Genomic DNA, 14,451 nt, shown 5'->3' on the forward strand with positions numbered 1-14,451 from the left:
CCTATATCCATAGGGTGCCCAATGGTCCACGCCGTCTTTATGACGGCACCCCCATATATCTATAGGAGTTTCCCCTGTTCGCCATCAGGGACCCTGCAGAGATTCTCTCTCTATCGACATAGCTTTTGTAGTCATTAAGATTCTCAAGCCTATCCACCACGTCAAGGTGTCAGCTCTTGGATATATATATATATATATATATATATATATATATATATATATATATATATATATATATATATAGAGAGAGAGAGAGAGAGAGAGAGAGAGAGAGAGAGAGAGAGAGAGAGAGAGAAAGGAAAAGAAGGGGAAAGGGAGAGGGGAGGGAAAGAAAGAATAGATATTTCAGGAAACGTTAATTTTTCATCGTCATCTCTTCCTCCTCCTCCGCCTTGCTCTCACTTCCGTATTTTTATTTCCTTTCTCTTTTGTCGCGATCCATTTTATTTTTCAACGTGAACCAGTTTAAAAACGCTTGTCTAGAGTGTACTGTAGCTCCGCCCATCCGTGACGTCACTATGACGCGTTCGGACGGAGATATAAACTGGAGCCATTAGTTTTAAGGGAACGAGAAAAGTTCCCAGCCTCCAGTTCAGGATTCCACTAGAGGAATAGTTTAGGGAAAGATTGTGATGGCTAGGGGTTGTCTTGAGAAGCAAAATGGAGTTTCACAATAACAAATGGGGAGTTGGTAGATTTACACATGGATGCGAACACATATGCCAATATCTCGGTGTCTTGGGCGCTCTACGTACGTAACGTATCAATGTTAGTGTTACATCCCATCTATTTCTATAAACAGGTATGTCACTGCGCTCTGTAAAATTAATAGAAATACGTGACCATAACCAAAATAAATGGACATTGAGAATATAATACGTAGATATTAGTTTTTAGTAAGTCTCACATCCAACTATTCCCATTAACAGGGAGAAAAGGGGTTAAGGGAGTGTGAACTAACACAAACACTTGAGTCTTGTTGAGTGGGGTTGATCGAATGAATCAAGGTGTATAGTTTTGATAGAATTACTCTTAATTAAAGGAAATTTAACATAATTGGAAAAAAATTGACTGGAGCTTTGACTTGGGAGGAGAAGAGGCAGGTGTTACAAGCGAACAGAAGGCAGTTTGGGGAAATAAAGACAAGCATTCCTAACAGTATCAGGACACCATATTGCTTGCCACCATGTCCTGCCAAAGCACGGTAGCCAGTTTCAGAGGAAACCTGAAACCTAGTCCAAGTCAGCCCATTGGGCGATGGCAATCTACTATTACCCAGCTCGGTAATCTACCTGCTCAATCCGGTCTAAATTACATCTGCTCCAAATTTTTAGGGGTCGCTAATATTTTGGATTTTAGTGAATTATCATCCCTCACCCCGGACAACCCTGGGTTGGCGCTTGTGTTACACTGCGACTCTCTGTCCCAAACGATACTGAAAGAGTCTGAGGCTATCAGACCCCCCGAGGGGCTCGGATCCTGGGAATGCTATCTATTCGCCATTAACTGTGAATGCAAGGTGGAGGACACACAGGATGCAGATCTCTATGTCATTGTTGGTGACACCAACCACCTAGATCAGGCCTATTTTCCCTTGGCCAGCAAATATGATGACGTGGTTGTTAACCCCGATAACTTGTTCAGGAAACTGAAGGTCTTTAATCAGAAGTTACAAATGCTACTTGGAACAGGGGTTGAGGAGCCCATTGTGATTGTAGGTGGCTATCCACAGATACTGAATGTCATAAACTGTAGGAGCATTAGTAATGTGTCTAAGATCATCAGTATCTGCAATCTGATGTATCCGTGGACATGTGGCAACTTACTTAAATTTGCACGCTTCATGACAGCTGAGACAGCGCAGATGAAACACACCTCGCTACAGACAGTTAGAGGGAATGAGATGGACGACTTGATGAACAAAAGGTTCCATATTTGTGCTACCATTCTGATGCTCTATCCTGCATACACGAGGAAAGATTTGTTTAAAGACCAAATAGCAAGGAGGATGAATGCAATCTGGTCCTTCTCTAACAGATATGTAGTAGCACAAGGTCACTGTTACAGCATCCAAAGTTATGATGCACAGGAAGTTGCACTGATAGTCGATGAACTAAACCTAGAGTGGTCCGTCTCCAATTCAATACTAGATGAAGTTATGGGATTTTGGCTATCTGTGGACAAGCACTTGAAACATCATGAGTATTTGCGGGTAGGAGATTTAGCCGACCCATGCACTTTGAAGATGGAGGGGAAAATCAAGGACCTCTTCGGATTGGCACTGATGGACCAGGCTCGAATGGTTTATAGGAACCATCACATCAAAACAGCTAAGTGGGCATTAGCTGCTGTCAAGCCAGCATGGCCCTTGATCACCAACCTGGGAGCTGACTGGAGGAAAGAATGCCTCAGACTGATTGAACTAGCGGATAAGATAAATAATTATCCGTACATAGGCCTTCGGTTTACCCAGCATTCCGAGATGCAGCTCAGTAAATTTCCCCGGATGGCTTTACTTGGGCTAGCAATATTCAGGAAAGAACAAGATAAAGGTAGAAAGAAGCAAATGGAAAAGTACATAGTCTCTGGACTTGAGAAAAACTTGACACCTTGTGACAAGGAGGAGCTCGACATCCTCATACATGCTATTGACCCCTTCCGTCTCGATTTGGGAATATACATACAAATAAAGCCATTCAACTGACAAACGGGCTGGATGACACTACCATCCAAAAGGTACTGCATTGTCTTAGGAACTAATAGTGGAGCTTGGGCCAGTGAAAAGCTTAACGAGGCCAGAATAGAGTTCCAAAAGGGCCTAGCCTTGGCATCAAATTGTGCATGCATATACCAAGGGCTTTCCCCCCCTTAGAAGAGAGGTACCCATCAAAGGCATATATCCACTCCCACCCATTCCATCTCCACTTCCATTCACCACCCCTCCCTCCCTCCTGGATGATAGGTCATCCCTGCATCTTGCCCATTGCCCTGGGTTAGAAGCAACACAGCAAAACACAGCACATCCACAGCAAGGCCACTTCATTTAATCAATGACCCCATCCCTCCATTCCCTCATGCAAAAAAAGAGGGACAGGGAGAAATCCCTTCAGGCTGTGTCAAAATATCAGTCACACATACTCCCTACCCCCACCCACTCTCTTCCATGCATCATGGCATTATCCACACACACCCATTCTCCATTCGCCCCTACCTTCTGTGCCAATGTTACAGGTGTATGTGATATTTCTGAAATTTTGAATATTACAAACTGAGAAAGTTATACATATACCAGACTTTTTTTTTTACCCCTTATAAGGGAGATAGCCAAAAAACAAAGGCATAAGAATAATTCCCACCCATTCCACCCCTAATACACTCCACTCCCCCCACCCTCTTATGTTGGCACCTCCTGGATGACAGGTCATTCCTGCATCTTGCCTACTGCCCTGGGTCAGAAGCAGTGTTGCAAGACACAGCACATCCACAGCAAGGCTGCTTCATTAAATCAATGAATGACCCCCCCCCCTCTCCAGCCCCTCATGCAGAAAAGGAGATGGGGAGAAATCCCTTCGGGCTGCGTCAAATTTTTACCGCACATACTACCTCATCCTCCACCCATTCCACCTCATGCATCACAGAATCATCCATATAAAACCATTCTCCATTCACCCGTCTTCTGTCCTCTCCCGTCCTTCCTCAACAGATATCCCCCTCTTTCCCAAAGCCCCTTTTACCCCCATCCATCCATCTCATCCTAGGTTGCCCCCTAATGTTCACTCCTTCCACATCTTTTTCTAGTCTTTCTTCACTCATTCTTTCCATGTGACCAAACCATCCCAATACGCTTTCATCTACCCTATCTCCCAACTCCCTTTCCACCCCCATTTTCCTCATTTTTGCTCTATCTAGCCTAGTAACCCCTATCATACTTCTCAAGACACCTCATCTCAAACACATTCAAACTCCTTCTCTTCCTCTCTTATATTCCATGTTTCTGTCCCATACAGTGCTGTCAGCACAATCACTCCTTCATACAAACTCCTCTTAGAATCCATTTCCAAATGTCTATTTCTCATTACACTTTTTAATCCACCAAGTCATTTACTCGCTTCTCTCAATCTACACTCCACCTCCACTCCTTTTCCTGCCACATTTGCACCCAAGTATCTAAAACTATTCACTTCCTCCAGTCTCTCTCCCTTAATACTCACTTCCAGTCTGCGGCCACCTTCACCCCTTGTACATCTCATCACCTTACTTTTACCCATATTTATCTTCACCTTCCTTTTTTCACACACTCTCCTAAACTCTGTCACTAACTTCCTCAATCCCTCCTCTGACCCTGCTACATGTGCAGTGTTGTCAGCAAACAACAGCTGGCTCACCTCCCACTTTTCTCCATTTTCTTTAACCATCTCCAACCTCTGACCCACCACCCTTGCATTTACCTCTTGCACCATCCCATCCACATATAAATTGGACAGCCAGGGCGACATAACACATCCCTGACGAAGTCCCACCTTTACCTCTAACCACTCACTCTCTCCATTTCTAATCCTGACACACACTCTACTACTCTCATAAAAACTCTTTACAGCTCCCAAGAGCTTTCCTCATATCCCGCATATCTGCAAAACCTCTCGCAGTGCCTTCATGTCTACCCTGTCATAAGCCTTTTCCAGATCCATACATACATACATAGATATACCAAGGCTTTTCCCCCCTTACAAGTGAGGTAGCCAAAAAGGAAAAGGCATAAAATCACTCCCACCCATTCCATCCCTGAATACATTCCACACCCCTCCACCCTCCCTCCCATCTTAGCACCTCCTGGATGACGGGTCATAACTGCACCCTGTCCACCGCCCTGGGTCAGAAGCAGTGTCACAAGACACAGCACATCCACAGCAAGACCACTTCATTAAATCAGCGACCTCCCTCTCCGTCCCCCCATGCATAAAAGGAGAAGACAGGGAGAAATCCCTTTGGGCTGTGTCAAATTTTGCTCACTCATACTACCTCACCCCCCATTCCACCTCAGGCATCAGAACATCATCCATATACAACCATTCTCCGTTCACCCCTGTCTTCTGTCCTCTCCCGTCCTTCCTCAACAGACATTCCCCTCTTCCCCAAAGCCCCCTTCACCCCATCCATCCACCTCATCCTAGGATGTCCCCTCATGTTCACTCCCTCCACATCTGCCTTCCATACTTCTTTTACTAGTCTTTCTTCAATCATTCTTTCCATGTGTCCAAACCATCCTAATACTCTTTCATCAACCCTATCTCCCAACTCCTTTTCCACCCCTATTCTCCTCCTCACCTCCACATTTCTCACTCTATCTAGCCTAGTAACCCCCCATCATACTTCTAAGACACCTCATCTCAAACACATTCAAACTCCTTCTCTCTTCCTCTCTCATGTTCCATGTTTCTGCCCCATACAGTGCTGTTGGCACAATCACTCCTTCATACAGTCTCCTCTTAGCATCCATTCCCAAATGTCTATTCCTCATTACACTCTTTAATCCACTAAGGCATTTACTCGCTTCTCTCAATCTACATTCTCCCTCCACCTTTTCCTGCCACATTTGCACCCAAGTATCTAAAACTATCCACTTCCTCCAGTCGCTCTCCCTTAATGCTCACTTCCAGTCTACTGCCACTTTCACCCCTTGTACATCTCATCACCTTACTTTTACCCACATTTATCTTTAGCTTTCTTCTATCACATACTCTCCCAAACTCTGTCACCAACTTCCTCAACCCCTCCTCCGATCCTGCCACAAGCGCAGTGTCGTCCGCAAACAACAGCTGGCTCACCTCCCACTTTTCTCAATTTTCTTTAACCATCTCCAATCCCTGGCCCACTACCCTTGCATTTACCTCTTGCACTACCCCATCCATGTATAAGTTGAACAGCCAGGGTGAAATAACGCATCCTTGACGAAGTCCCACCTTTACCTCGAACCACTCTCTCCAATTCTAATCCTGACACAAGTTCTACTCTCATAAAAACTCTTGACCGGTCCTAGCATTCCTCCTATCCCGTATATCTGCATAACCTCCCACAGTGCCTTTCTGTCTACCCTATCATAAGTCTTTTCCAGATCCATAAAGGCCCAAAAAATCCTTCCCCTTTCCTATAGCTTTCTCACATATCTGTCTTACCACAAAGATCTGATCTACACACCTCTACCCATCCTAAATCCACACTGTTCCTCACCAATTACTCCCTGTTCCTCTCCTAATCCTCTCAATCAAGATCCTCCCATAAGCCTTCCCAACTATACTTAACAAGCTAATCCCTCTGAAATACATTCACACTTGTCACCTTTTCCCTTGTAAAGTGGAACTATACAGGCACTCCTCCAGTCATCCGGCACTGTACCCTCTCTCCAGCAAACATTAAATAACCTCACCAGCCAGTCCACCATCACTGTACCTCCTTTTTTTAGACATTCTGCATGGCATCCATCCAGACCAGGTGCCCTACCTGCTCTCATCATCTTAACAACTGCCTTCACTTCATCCTTCCTTATTTCTCCTCCATTTTCCTCACTCATCACGGTCATTTTCTTAGCATTTTCCACTGCAGCTATCTTTCCCTCCCTATCCTCCTTCACATTTAGCAACTCCCTAAAATATTCTGCCTATCTTCCCCTTACTGCTTCTCTTCCATTATCATCTCTCCATCTGCACCTTTTACCTTTTCTTCTGTACTTGATTCTACTCTCTTAATTTCTTTCCAAAACATCTTTTTATTACTTTCAAAATTTTCTGTCATACTCTTACCCCATTTCACATCTGCTCTCCTCTTTGCCTCCTTTATCTTGTGCTTTACTTCTTTTCTTTGTACCTCTTATATGACTCCCTCGTCCTATTTTGTAACCAATCTGTGAAAGCTCGCTTCTTCTCTTCTACAACCTTCATTAATTCCTCGTCCCAACATTCACTACCCTTTCTTCTATTTCCTCCTGTCCCTCTTGTTCCACACACCATCTTTGCACACTTTGTGACTCCCTCCTTGAACCATCCCCATTCCTCCTCCACTCCTAGCTCTACTCTATCCTTCACTTCCTCCCACTCCTCTCTCAGCTTCTTCTTGTACTCCTCCTCCTTTTCATTTAAAGAGTTCACTCTAAGTACCTCCCTTCCTTTTGTCCTTTCTTTCTCCATCTATCCTCCACTCTCAACTTACCTTCCACCAAAAAATGATCTGGTATTCCCCGACTCTCTTCCCTAAGCACATGTACATCCTTAACTCTTCCTATTATACTCCTATCTACCACTACATAGTCCATTAATGCTCTACCATCCTTCCATTCACGTGTACTTATGCTTGACTTTCTTCTGAAACACTTTATTTGCTATCATCAACTCTCTAAACACATCAACTCTCCACTATGATTCTCACCAATTACTCCCTCTGTTCCTCTCCTAATCCTCTCAGTCAAGATTCTCCCATAAGCCTCCCCAACTACTCAACAAACTAATCCCTTGTGAAACTACTACACTCACACTTGTCCCCTTTTCCCTTGTAAAGTGGAACTATACAGTCATTCTGGCACTCTACCCTCTCTCAAACATTAAATAACCTCACCAGCCAGTCCATCACTGTACCTCCTTTTTTTCAAACATTCTGCATGACATCCATCCAGACCAGGTGCCTTACCTGCTCTCATCTTAACAACTGCCTTCACTTCATCCTTCCTTATTTCTCCTCCATTTTCCTCACTCATCAGTCATTTTCTTAGCACTTCCCACTGCAACTACCTTTCCCTCCCTATCCTCCTTCACATTTAGCAACTCCCTAAAATGCTCTGCCCATCTTCCTCTTACTGCCTTCTCTTCCATTATCATCTTTCCATCTACACCTTTTACCTTTTCTTCTCTACTTGATTTGCCTTCTCTTCCTCTTAATTTCTTTCCAAAACATCTTTTTATTACTTTGAAAGTACATTAATACTCAATCTACCACCCTCTCCCATGTGTACTTATTCTTGACTTTCTTCTAAACTACTGTATTTGCCATCATCAACTCTCTAGACAGATCATCAACTCTCCACTATGATCGTTTCCTGGAATCCCATATTTCCCAACCACTCTGTCTATTGGTTCATTTCCTACCCTAGCATTAAGGTCTCCCAATACTACTACATTGACATTTCTCCCTAATCCCTCTATGCAAAAGGTTGTAAGACATTACCAAAGATGGATGCCATACTTAAGATGAAAGCACCAAAGAATGTAAAGGAAGAAGATTCCTGGGGATGTGTAGATCTTATAGGAAGTACATAACCAGATTTCACGAAAATCGCGATAGCATTCACTAATCTTACAAAGTTAGACTCTGAATACATATGGAATAGCAATTGCCAGGAAGCATTTGAATGCATGAAGGAGCTAAGCAGTGCGCCAATACTAGCAAAGGTACGGAATGACCAACCATTCCTATGAACTACTGATGCCAGTAACACACATGGGAGCAGTATTGAGTCAGGTAGAACCAGAATGGGACATTAAGCCTATAGGACATTTCTCAAAGAAGTTAAACCAGTGTGAAACGCGGCACACAATTACAGATAAGGAGGCACTTGCAATAGTATTAGCCTGCAGAAACTTTCTCCATAACTTATGGGGAACGAAGTTCACCATTATTACAGATCACCAGTATGTTCAAGAAGACCAATTCACCACGCATGAACAGGTGGATCTTGAAGTTGAGAGAATGTCAGTATGCAATCCAATATGTAAAAGGGAAGGAAAATGTTGTAGCCAACCAACTATCGAGACGAGTTAGTGATCATGAGAGTACCAGAAGCCACTTGGCTAGGATACGATAAGCCTGCTTTCAAGGATAAACAGAGGGAAAGTTTCACATAGCAAGAACTAGCCAGCTACTTAGGAGGCACATTACTAAATAGACACTTAAGGAAGACTACCCTAGTTCAGTTTGCGTTAATAGACGACATTTTGTATTATGTTAGGGAGAAGTCAGATGGAAGCATTCACTACACACTCGTAATACCCCAGTTTGATCCAGGAAGCAATAAGACATGCACATGAATTGACAGATCACCTAAGACAAAAGAAAACCATTAAACAAGCCGAGGAACTATTTTATTGGCCAAACTTAAAGGTAGATGTGTATAATTTTGTAAAGATGCATTACTTGCTAAAGGTTCAAGGGTACACAAGGGTTGTCAGAGCAGTATAAAGAGGTTCCCCTGCTACAAAAGCAATGGAGAGAATAGGCATAGATCTAACGGATATGGTACCCAGATCACAGGGTTATAGGTATATCATGACCATAATCAATCACTACAGTAGGTTTGTTAGATTCTTCCCATTAAAAACAAAACACCACCAACACGTACTACACTCCCTAGCCCAGTTCTTCACAGACTATGGTGTCCCAGAGAGCATCTTATCAGACAATGGAACAAAATTCACCAACACCGCCTTCAAAAAGTTGTGTGGAGAGCAGCAAATCGCCCTACTCTACACCACCCACAAGCAAACGGTGTGGTGGAACGAATGCATCAAACGTTGAAGAGCATCCTGGCAACACTATGCCAGGGACATCCAAACAAATGGCCGGATCTACTACTGGCCTGAGGAAGATGAATAGTGCCACACACCACCATCGCCGATCATTCCCCCTATTTTGCTTTCTTTGGGAGACACCCACCAAGACTAGTAGGTCATAGACTCCCAGGTGTAGAAGGAACGGAATATGAAGCAGAGATTGCTCACCAAATCATCCGAGAAACCCACTGCAAGATGATGATGGAGTACTGGAGTGTGGCAAACTGCAGGAGAGGTAAGCAGAAAGTGGAAGTGGGATCTTAAGTGTGGATCCAGAAGGAAACCAACTTGACCTCTTCACTCCGGGGCACATCGCACATCTGGCAGCATTAGCTGCCCGACGTGCGATGTTGCGTCATAATCACATTTAAAAAATAAAGTCAGTGCTCAATCATTTGTTCTCTTTCACCCGTGTATTTTGGTAACCATAGAAAATATGATGAAGCCAATTTAGAGAGAATGGAAGTTACGTAGGTACGACTACAATAAATATAATCAAGATGCCGATGTCGGCATCATCGAGTACTCACTTGCTCCTCGTGCCGCCTACGTAGGCATCACCTTATGGAAGTGGTTAATGGGGTACCTGTTGCAAACTGAGCCAAAGTGGTGGAGGTACTAGCAGGACTGTGTATATGAACTAAGATATTTCTTGACAGGAAAGGGGACGAGAAGAGCTGCTCAAGTAAAACCCTATTTTGGTTCTGAAGAATGGTTGGTGGAGCCTGTTGAAAGATAACGATTTATGAAATTTTTGGCTTGAAGGCCATGTGCTGGAGCCGGTAGGCCATTGAGGGCAGCCTGTTGAGAGTTCCACCCAGACCCAGAGGAATACTACCACCAAAGATGCATCGTGCACTAAGACGACTCATCGAGGAGTACTGAATAAACGCCTGGAACAATCCAACCTGTTGGTGCCATACTGAGTGATATAATGTGCTAAGATGACAAGAAATCACTGAAATGGAAAATGCAGTGATCATACTGTGCCAGTATCTGTCCAAAGAAAAGTGATTATTCTCATGCAAATCAATCCAAAGGTGCTCTCAGTGTTCGTATATATGGACCATATTAGAGTTAAGGCTTATATGTAACCCACCTGTATTCTTTATACATGTGTAATGTTAAGATGCATTAGGATTAAGTATACATATTGCATGTATAGATTGTAAAGGAAATTTTAGCAACAGCCAGGTGAAGGGACTTAATATTAACTTAAAGGGAGGATAAAGAAGTCTATATCAGTCTAGGAGAGAGACTGCACAGTATGGTTTGCGAGGACTCATTTAAAATAGTATTGGAAAATGGGGAAATTCTTTAGTTCGAGCTGGGGTCATGAACCCAACTCGGCTCACAATTACCCGCTTGACAAGGGTGTAGGACTTCAGGATCTTGTGGACAATTGCAGATTGCCCAGAAGTAAGCCCACAGAAGGGGGGGTAGTGTGCTATCCATGGGGCAAACCCACAAGAGAGAATTGTGGCTTAGCTCAGTCATAGTGGCCATGCATGTCCAGTCAAGTATCAAGTAAGAGGTCAGTTGGGGAATCCAGCCAATACAAAGACTGGTGGAAAAGCCCCTGGAAGTATCCACAGTAAATTTGTGTACCCATGGGTCAAATTTGATTTACACACCTACAAGTGTACCGAGTGGAGAGTACCTCATCAATCAAGCAATCAAAAGGGTAGTCACTCTCAGATGACAGGATGGAGTTATTGCAAGGGGAAATCAGATAGAATCCTTCATGTGGTGTTGCAAAATTTTCCTTCAAGGGGGTGTAGGGCCATGTATGGCCAGGAATTTTTAAAGGAATATTATTTTCGTTTAATTGTTTCCCTGTCTAGTGTGTACTGTAGCTCCGTCCATCTGTGATGTCACTAAGAAGTGTTAGGACGGAGACAAACTAGGGCCATTAGTTTTAAAGGAGTGAGAAAAATTCCCAACCTCCAGTTCAGGATTCCATTAGAGGAATAGTTTAGGGAGAGATTGTGATGGCTAGGGGTAGTCTTGAGAAGCAAAATGGAGTTTCACAATAACACAAAGGGGGAGTTGGTAGATCATATGGATGCGAACGCGTACGCTAATCTCTCTGCTTCTTGTGCATAGTTAGATTAGTCTCACACCCCAACTATTCCTATTAACAAGTATGTCAGTGTTCTGTAAAATTAATGGAAATATGTGACCATAACCAAAATAAATGGACACATTGAGAATATAATAGATATTAGTATTAAGTACTTAGTGAATCACACTCAACTATTCCCATTAACAGGGAGAAAAGGGGTTGAGGGAGTGTAAACAAACACAAACATACTTGTTGCATGGGGTTGATCAAAAAAATCGAACGTATCAATTGAGTGAAGTTGTGCAATTATTGAGTATAATCTCAACAGAGGTCATTCTCTATTAAGGACATAGTAGATCTGAGATTAGGTTTTGATAGTAGACGAAGTAGACAGTGGCCAGAAGGTTGGACTGTAAGAACCATGCCTATGCACACGCCCATGACCTACTTAGGTGCCCATATGCACTGATTCCCATAGCCTCCATAACTGTATCATAAGCTACCTCGAATGTTCAGGTTATTAAACCTAATTCAGTTGAGTCACTGTAGTGGCTGAACAGGACCTACATATATTTTCTTACTGTGTGTACAGCGAGTCCTACTTATATGGTAATTCTTTATCTGGTAAATTTCTCAGTTATGTGGTAATTACTACCCTTGATTATATTTACTGTTGTTAAAAAAAATAATAATAATAATAATCAGTTACGGTATCCACTTGTGTTTTGTTTACACCATATCATAGCGCCACCACAACAAGCAGTCTCTTCCCACGTTCGGTATACGGTAAGGTTTTCAGGAACACATATGTACCGTATAATGAGGACTTGCTGTATATTTAATGCCTATTGGAGAAGAACCACATATTTTTCACTACTTTGCTACAATTAAATAATTAACAGATAGAAAACTATATATTCTTTCATTACCCAACTTGGTCATCACTATTGTAATATCATGAAAGGCCTACCACTACCAAAAACATCTCAAATGGCCTGAAAGGAGGAGAATGGAATTAAATGTGATTTAACGAGTAGTAGTACCCATTTCAGATCATATATACTCATAAGCAATTTTGGGTGGTAGCAGTGAATACCTTAATTTCATAATTCCCATGTCTCCCTTATATAGGTATATTTGATATCTCTTTGGAGGTGCTCTTGTTTAAAACACTATTCTATAGAGGTATTATAGACATTTTGCCGTACTATTCCTCAATAGAAAGACAATATTTATCGTTCACAATGCCGCATTTGACAGCACATCTTTCATTGATCTTGCTCCACCCACAGATCTGCTGCAGATTGCAATCTGATGCAGTTGAGGCTAAAAGTGTAGCGTGCAGAGACTGAGTAATGAGGAGAAAGAAAAATAAACACATAGAATAAATAGAAAAAAATAAAATAAACACATAGAATAATAGAAAAAAATAATAATACATACATATACATATACCAAGGCTTTTTACCCCTTCCAAGGGAGGTAGCCAAAAAGGGAAAGGCATAAAAACACTCCCACCCATTTATTAATAATAATAATAATAAAAAATATATAATAAGAAAAAAACAAATAAATAAATAAAATGTGTCAGTCCCTCAAGGCATTATCACACAGAGCTTTTTTTCCTCCAACTGTTGGAGCAGACTTATAGTCAGCAGCTTTTGGGAAGGAATCTGATTATATGCTGGAGGAAAATAATTTTCTTCCTGCATATCAATAGCATTATGCATTATTGAGAAAAAAGTTTGTCAAAATAATTTTAGGACAAAGTTCTAGAGGTGGGGAGTATACATACATATACCAAGGCTTTTTCCCCCTTACAAGGGAGGTAGCCAAAAAGGGAAAGGCATAAAATAATTTCCACCCATTCCATCCCTGAATACACTCCACACCCTTCCACCCTCCCTCTTATCTTAGCACCTCCTGGATGACGGGTCATCCCTGCACCTTGTCCACCCTGGGTCACAAGCAGTGTCGCAAGACACAGCAAGGCCTCTTCATTAAATCGGCGACCCCCCCTCTCCGTCCCCCCATTGCATAAAAGGAGAGGACAGGGAGAAATCCCTTCGGGCTGCGTCAAATTTTGCTCACACATACTATCTCACCCCCATTCCACCTCATGCAATCACATCATCATCCATATACAACCATTCTCCATTCACCCATCTTCTGTCCTCTCCCATCCTTCCTCAACAGACATTCCCCTCTTCCCCAAAGCCCCCTTCACCCCATCCATCCACCTCATCCTAGGACGTCCCCTCATCTTCACTCCCTCCACATCTGCCTTACATACCTCTTTTACTAGTCTTTCTTCACCCATTCTTTCCATGTCCAAACCATCCTAATATTCTTTCATCAACCCTATCTCCCAGCTCCTTTTCCACCCGTTCTCATCATCATTTCTCACTCTATCCAGCCTAGTAACCCCCATCATACTTCTCAGACAGCCTCATCTCAAACACATTCAAACTACTCCTCTCTTCTTCTCTTATGTTCCATGTTTCTGCCCCATACAGTTCTGTTGGCACAATCACTCCTTCATACAGTCTCCTCTTAGCATCCATTCCCAAATGTCTATTCCTCATTACACTCTTTAATCCACTGAGGCATTTACTCGTTTCTCTCAATCTACATTCTACCTCCACCTTTTCCTGCCACATTTGCACCCAAGTATCTAAAACTATCCACTTCCTCCAGTCGCTCTCCCTTAATGCTCACTTCCAGTCTACTGCCACTTTCACCCCTTGTACATCTCATCACCTTACTTTTACCCACATTTATCTTTAGCTTTCT

The 14,451-nt window shown here is 42.7% G+C and overlaps 1 protein-coding gene across 2 annotated transcripts; it reads left to right on the top strand.

Annotated features, from left to right (window-relative positions):
* Nucleotides 1-318: 318 nt before the first annotated feature.
* Nucleotides 319-12,371, top strand: LOC143020793 (uncharacterized). 2 transcript variants are annotated; one of them, XM_076177547.1, is made up of 2 exons: nucleotides 319-802; nucleotides 930-12,371. In XM_076177547.1, exon 2 carries the CDS (start codon nucleotides 1,187-1,189, stop codon nucleotides 2,702-2,704), a length of 1,518 nt encoding a protein of 505 aa, XP_076033662.1. In that variant the 5' UTR covers nucleotides 319-802; nucleotides 930-1,186; the 3' UTR covers nucleotides 2,705-12,371. The 2 variants fall into 2 exon arrangements, 1 of the variants encoding a protein (XP_076033662.1); XR_012965936.1 differs by lacking the exon at nucleotides 319-802 and having other exon boundaries at nucleotides 816-9,828; nucleotides 10,253-12,371.
* Nucleotides 12,372-14,451: the final 2,080 nt, after the last annotated feature.

Source organism: Oratosquilla oratoria, chromosome 40, assembly GCF_046742065.1.
Source record: "Oratosquilla oratoria isolate Oo_2021 chromosome 40, ASM4674206v1, whole genome shotgun sequence".
Classification (NCBI taxonomy): domain Eukaryota; kingdom Metazoa; phylum Arthropoda; class Malacostraca; order Stomatopoda; family Squillidae; genus Oratosquilla; species Oratosquilla oratoria.

Coding starts and splice junctions, on each gene's coding strand:
- LOC143020793 (XM_076177547.1), top strand. CDS start 1,187: ATGTCCTGCCAAAGCACGGTAGCCAGTTTCAGAGGAAACCTGAAACCT.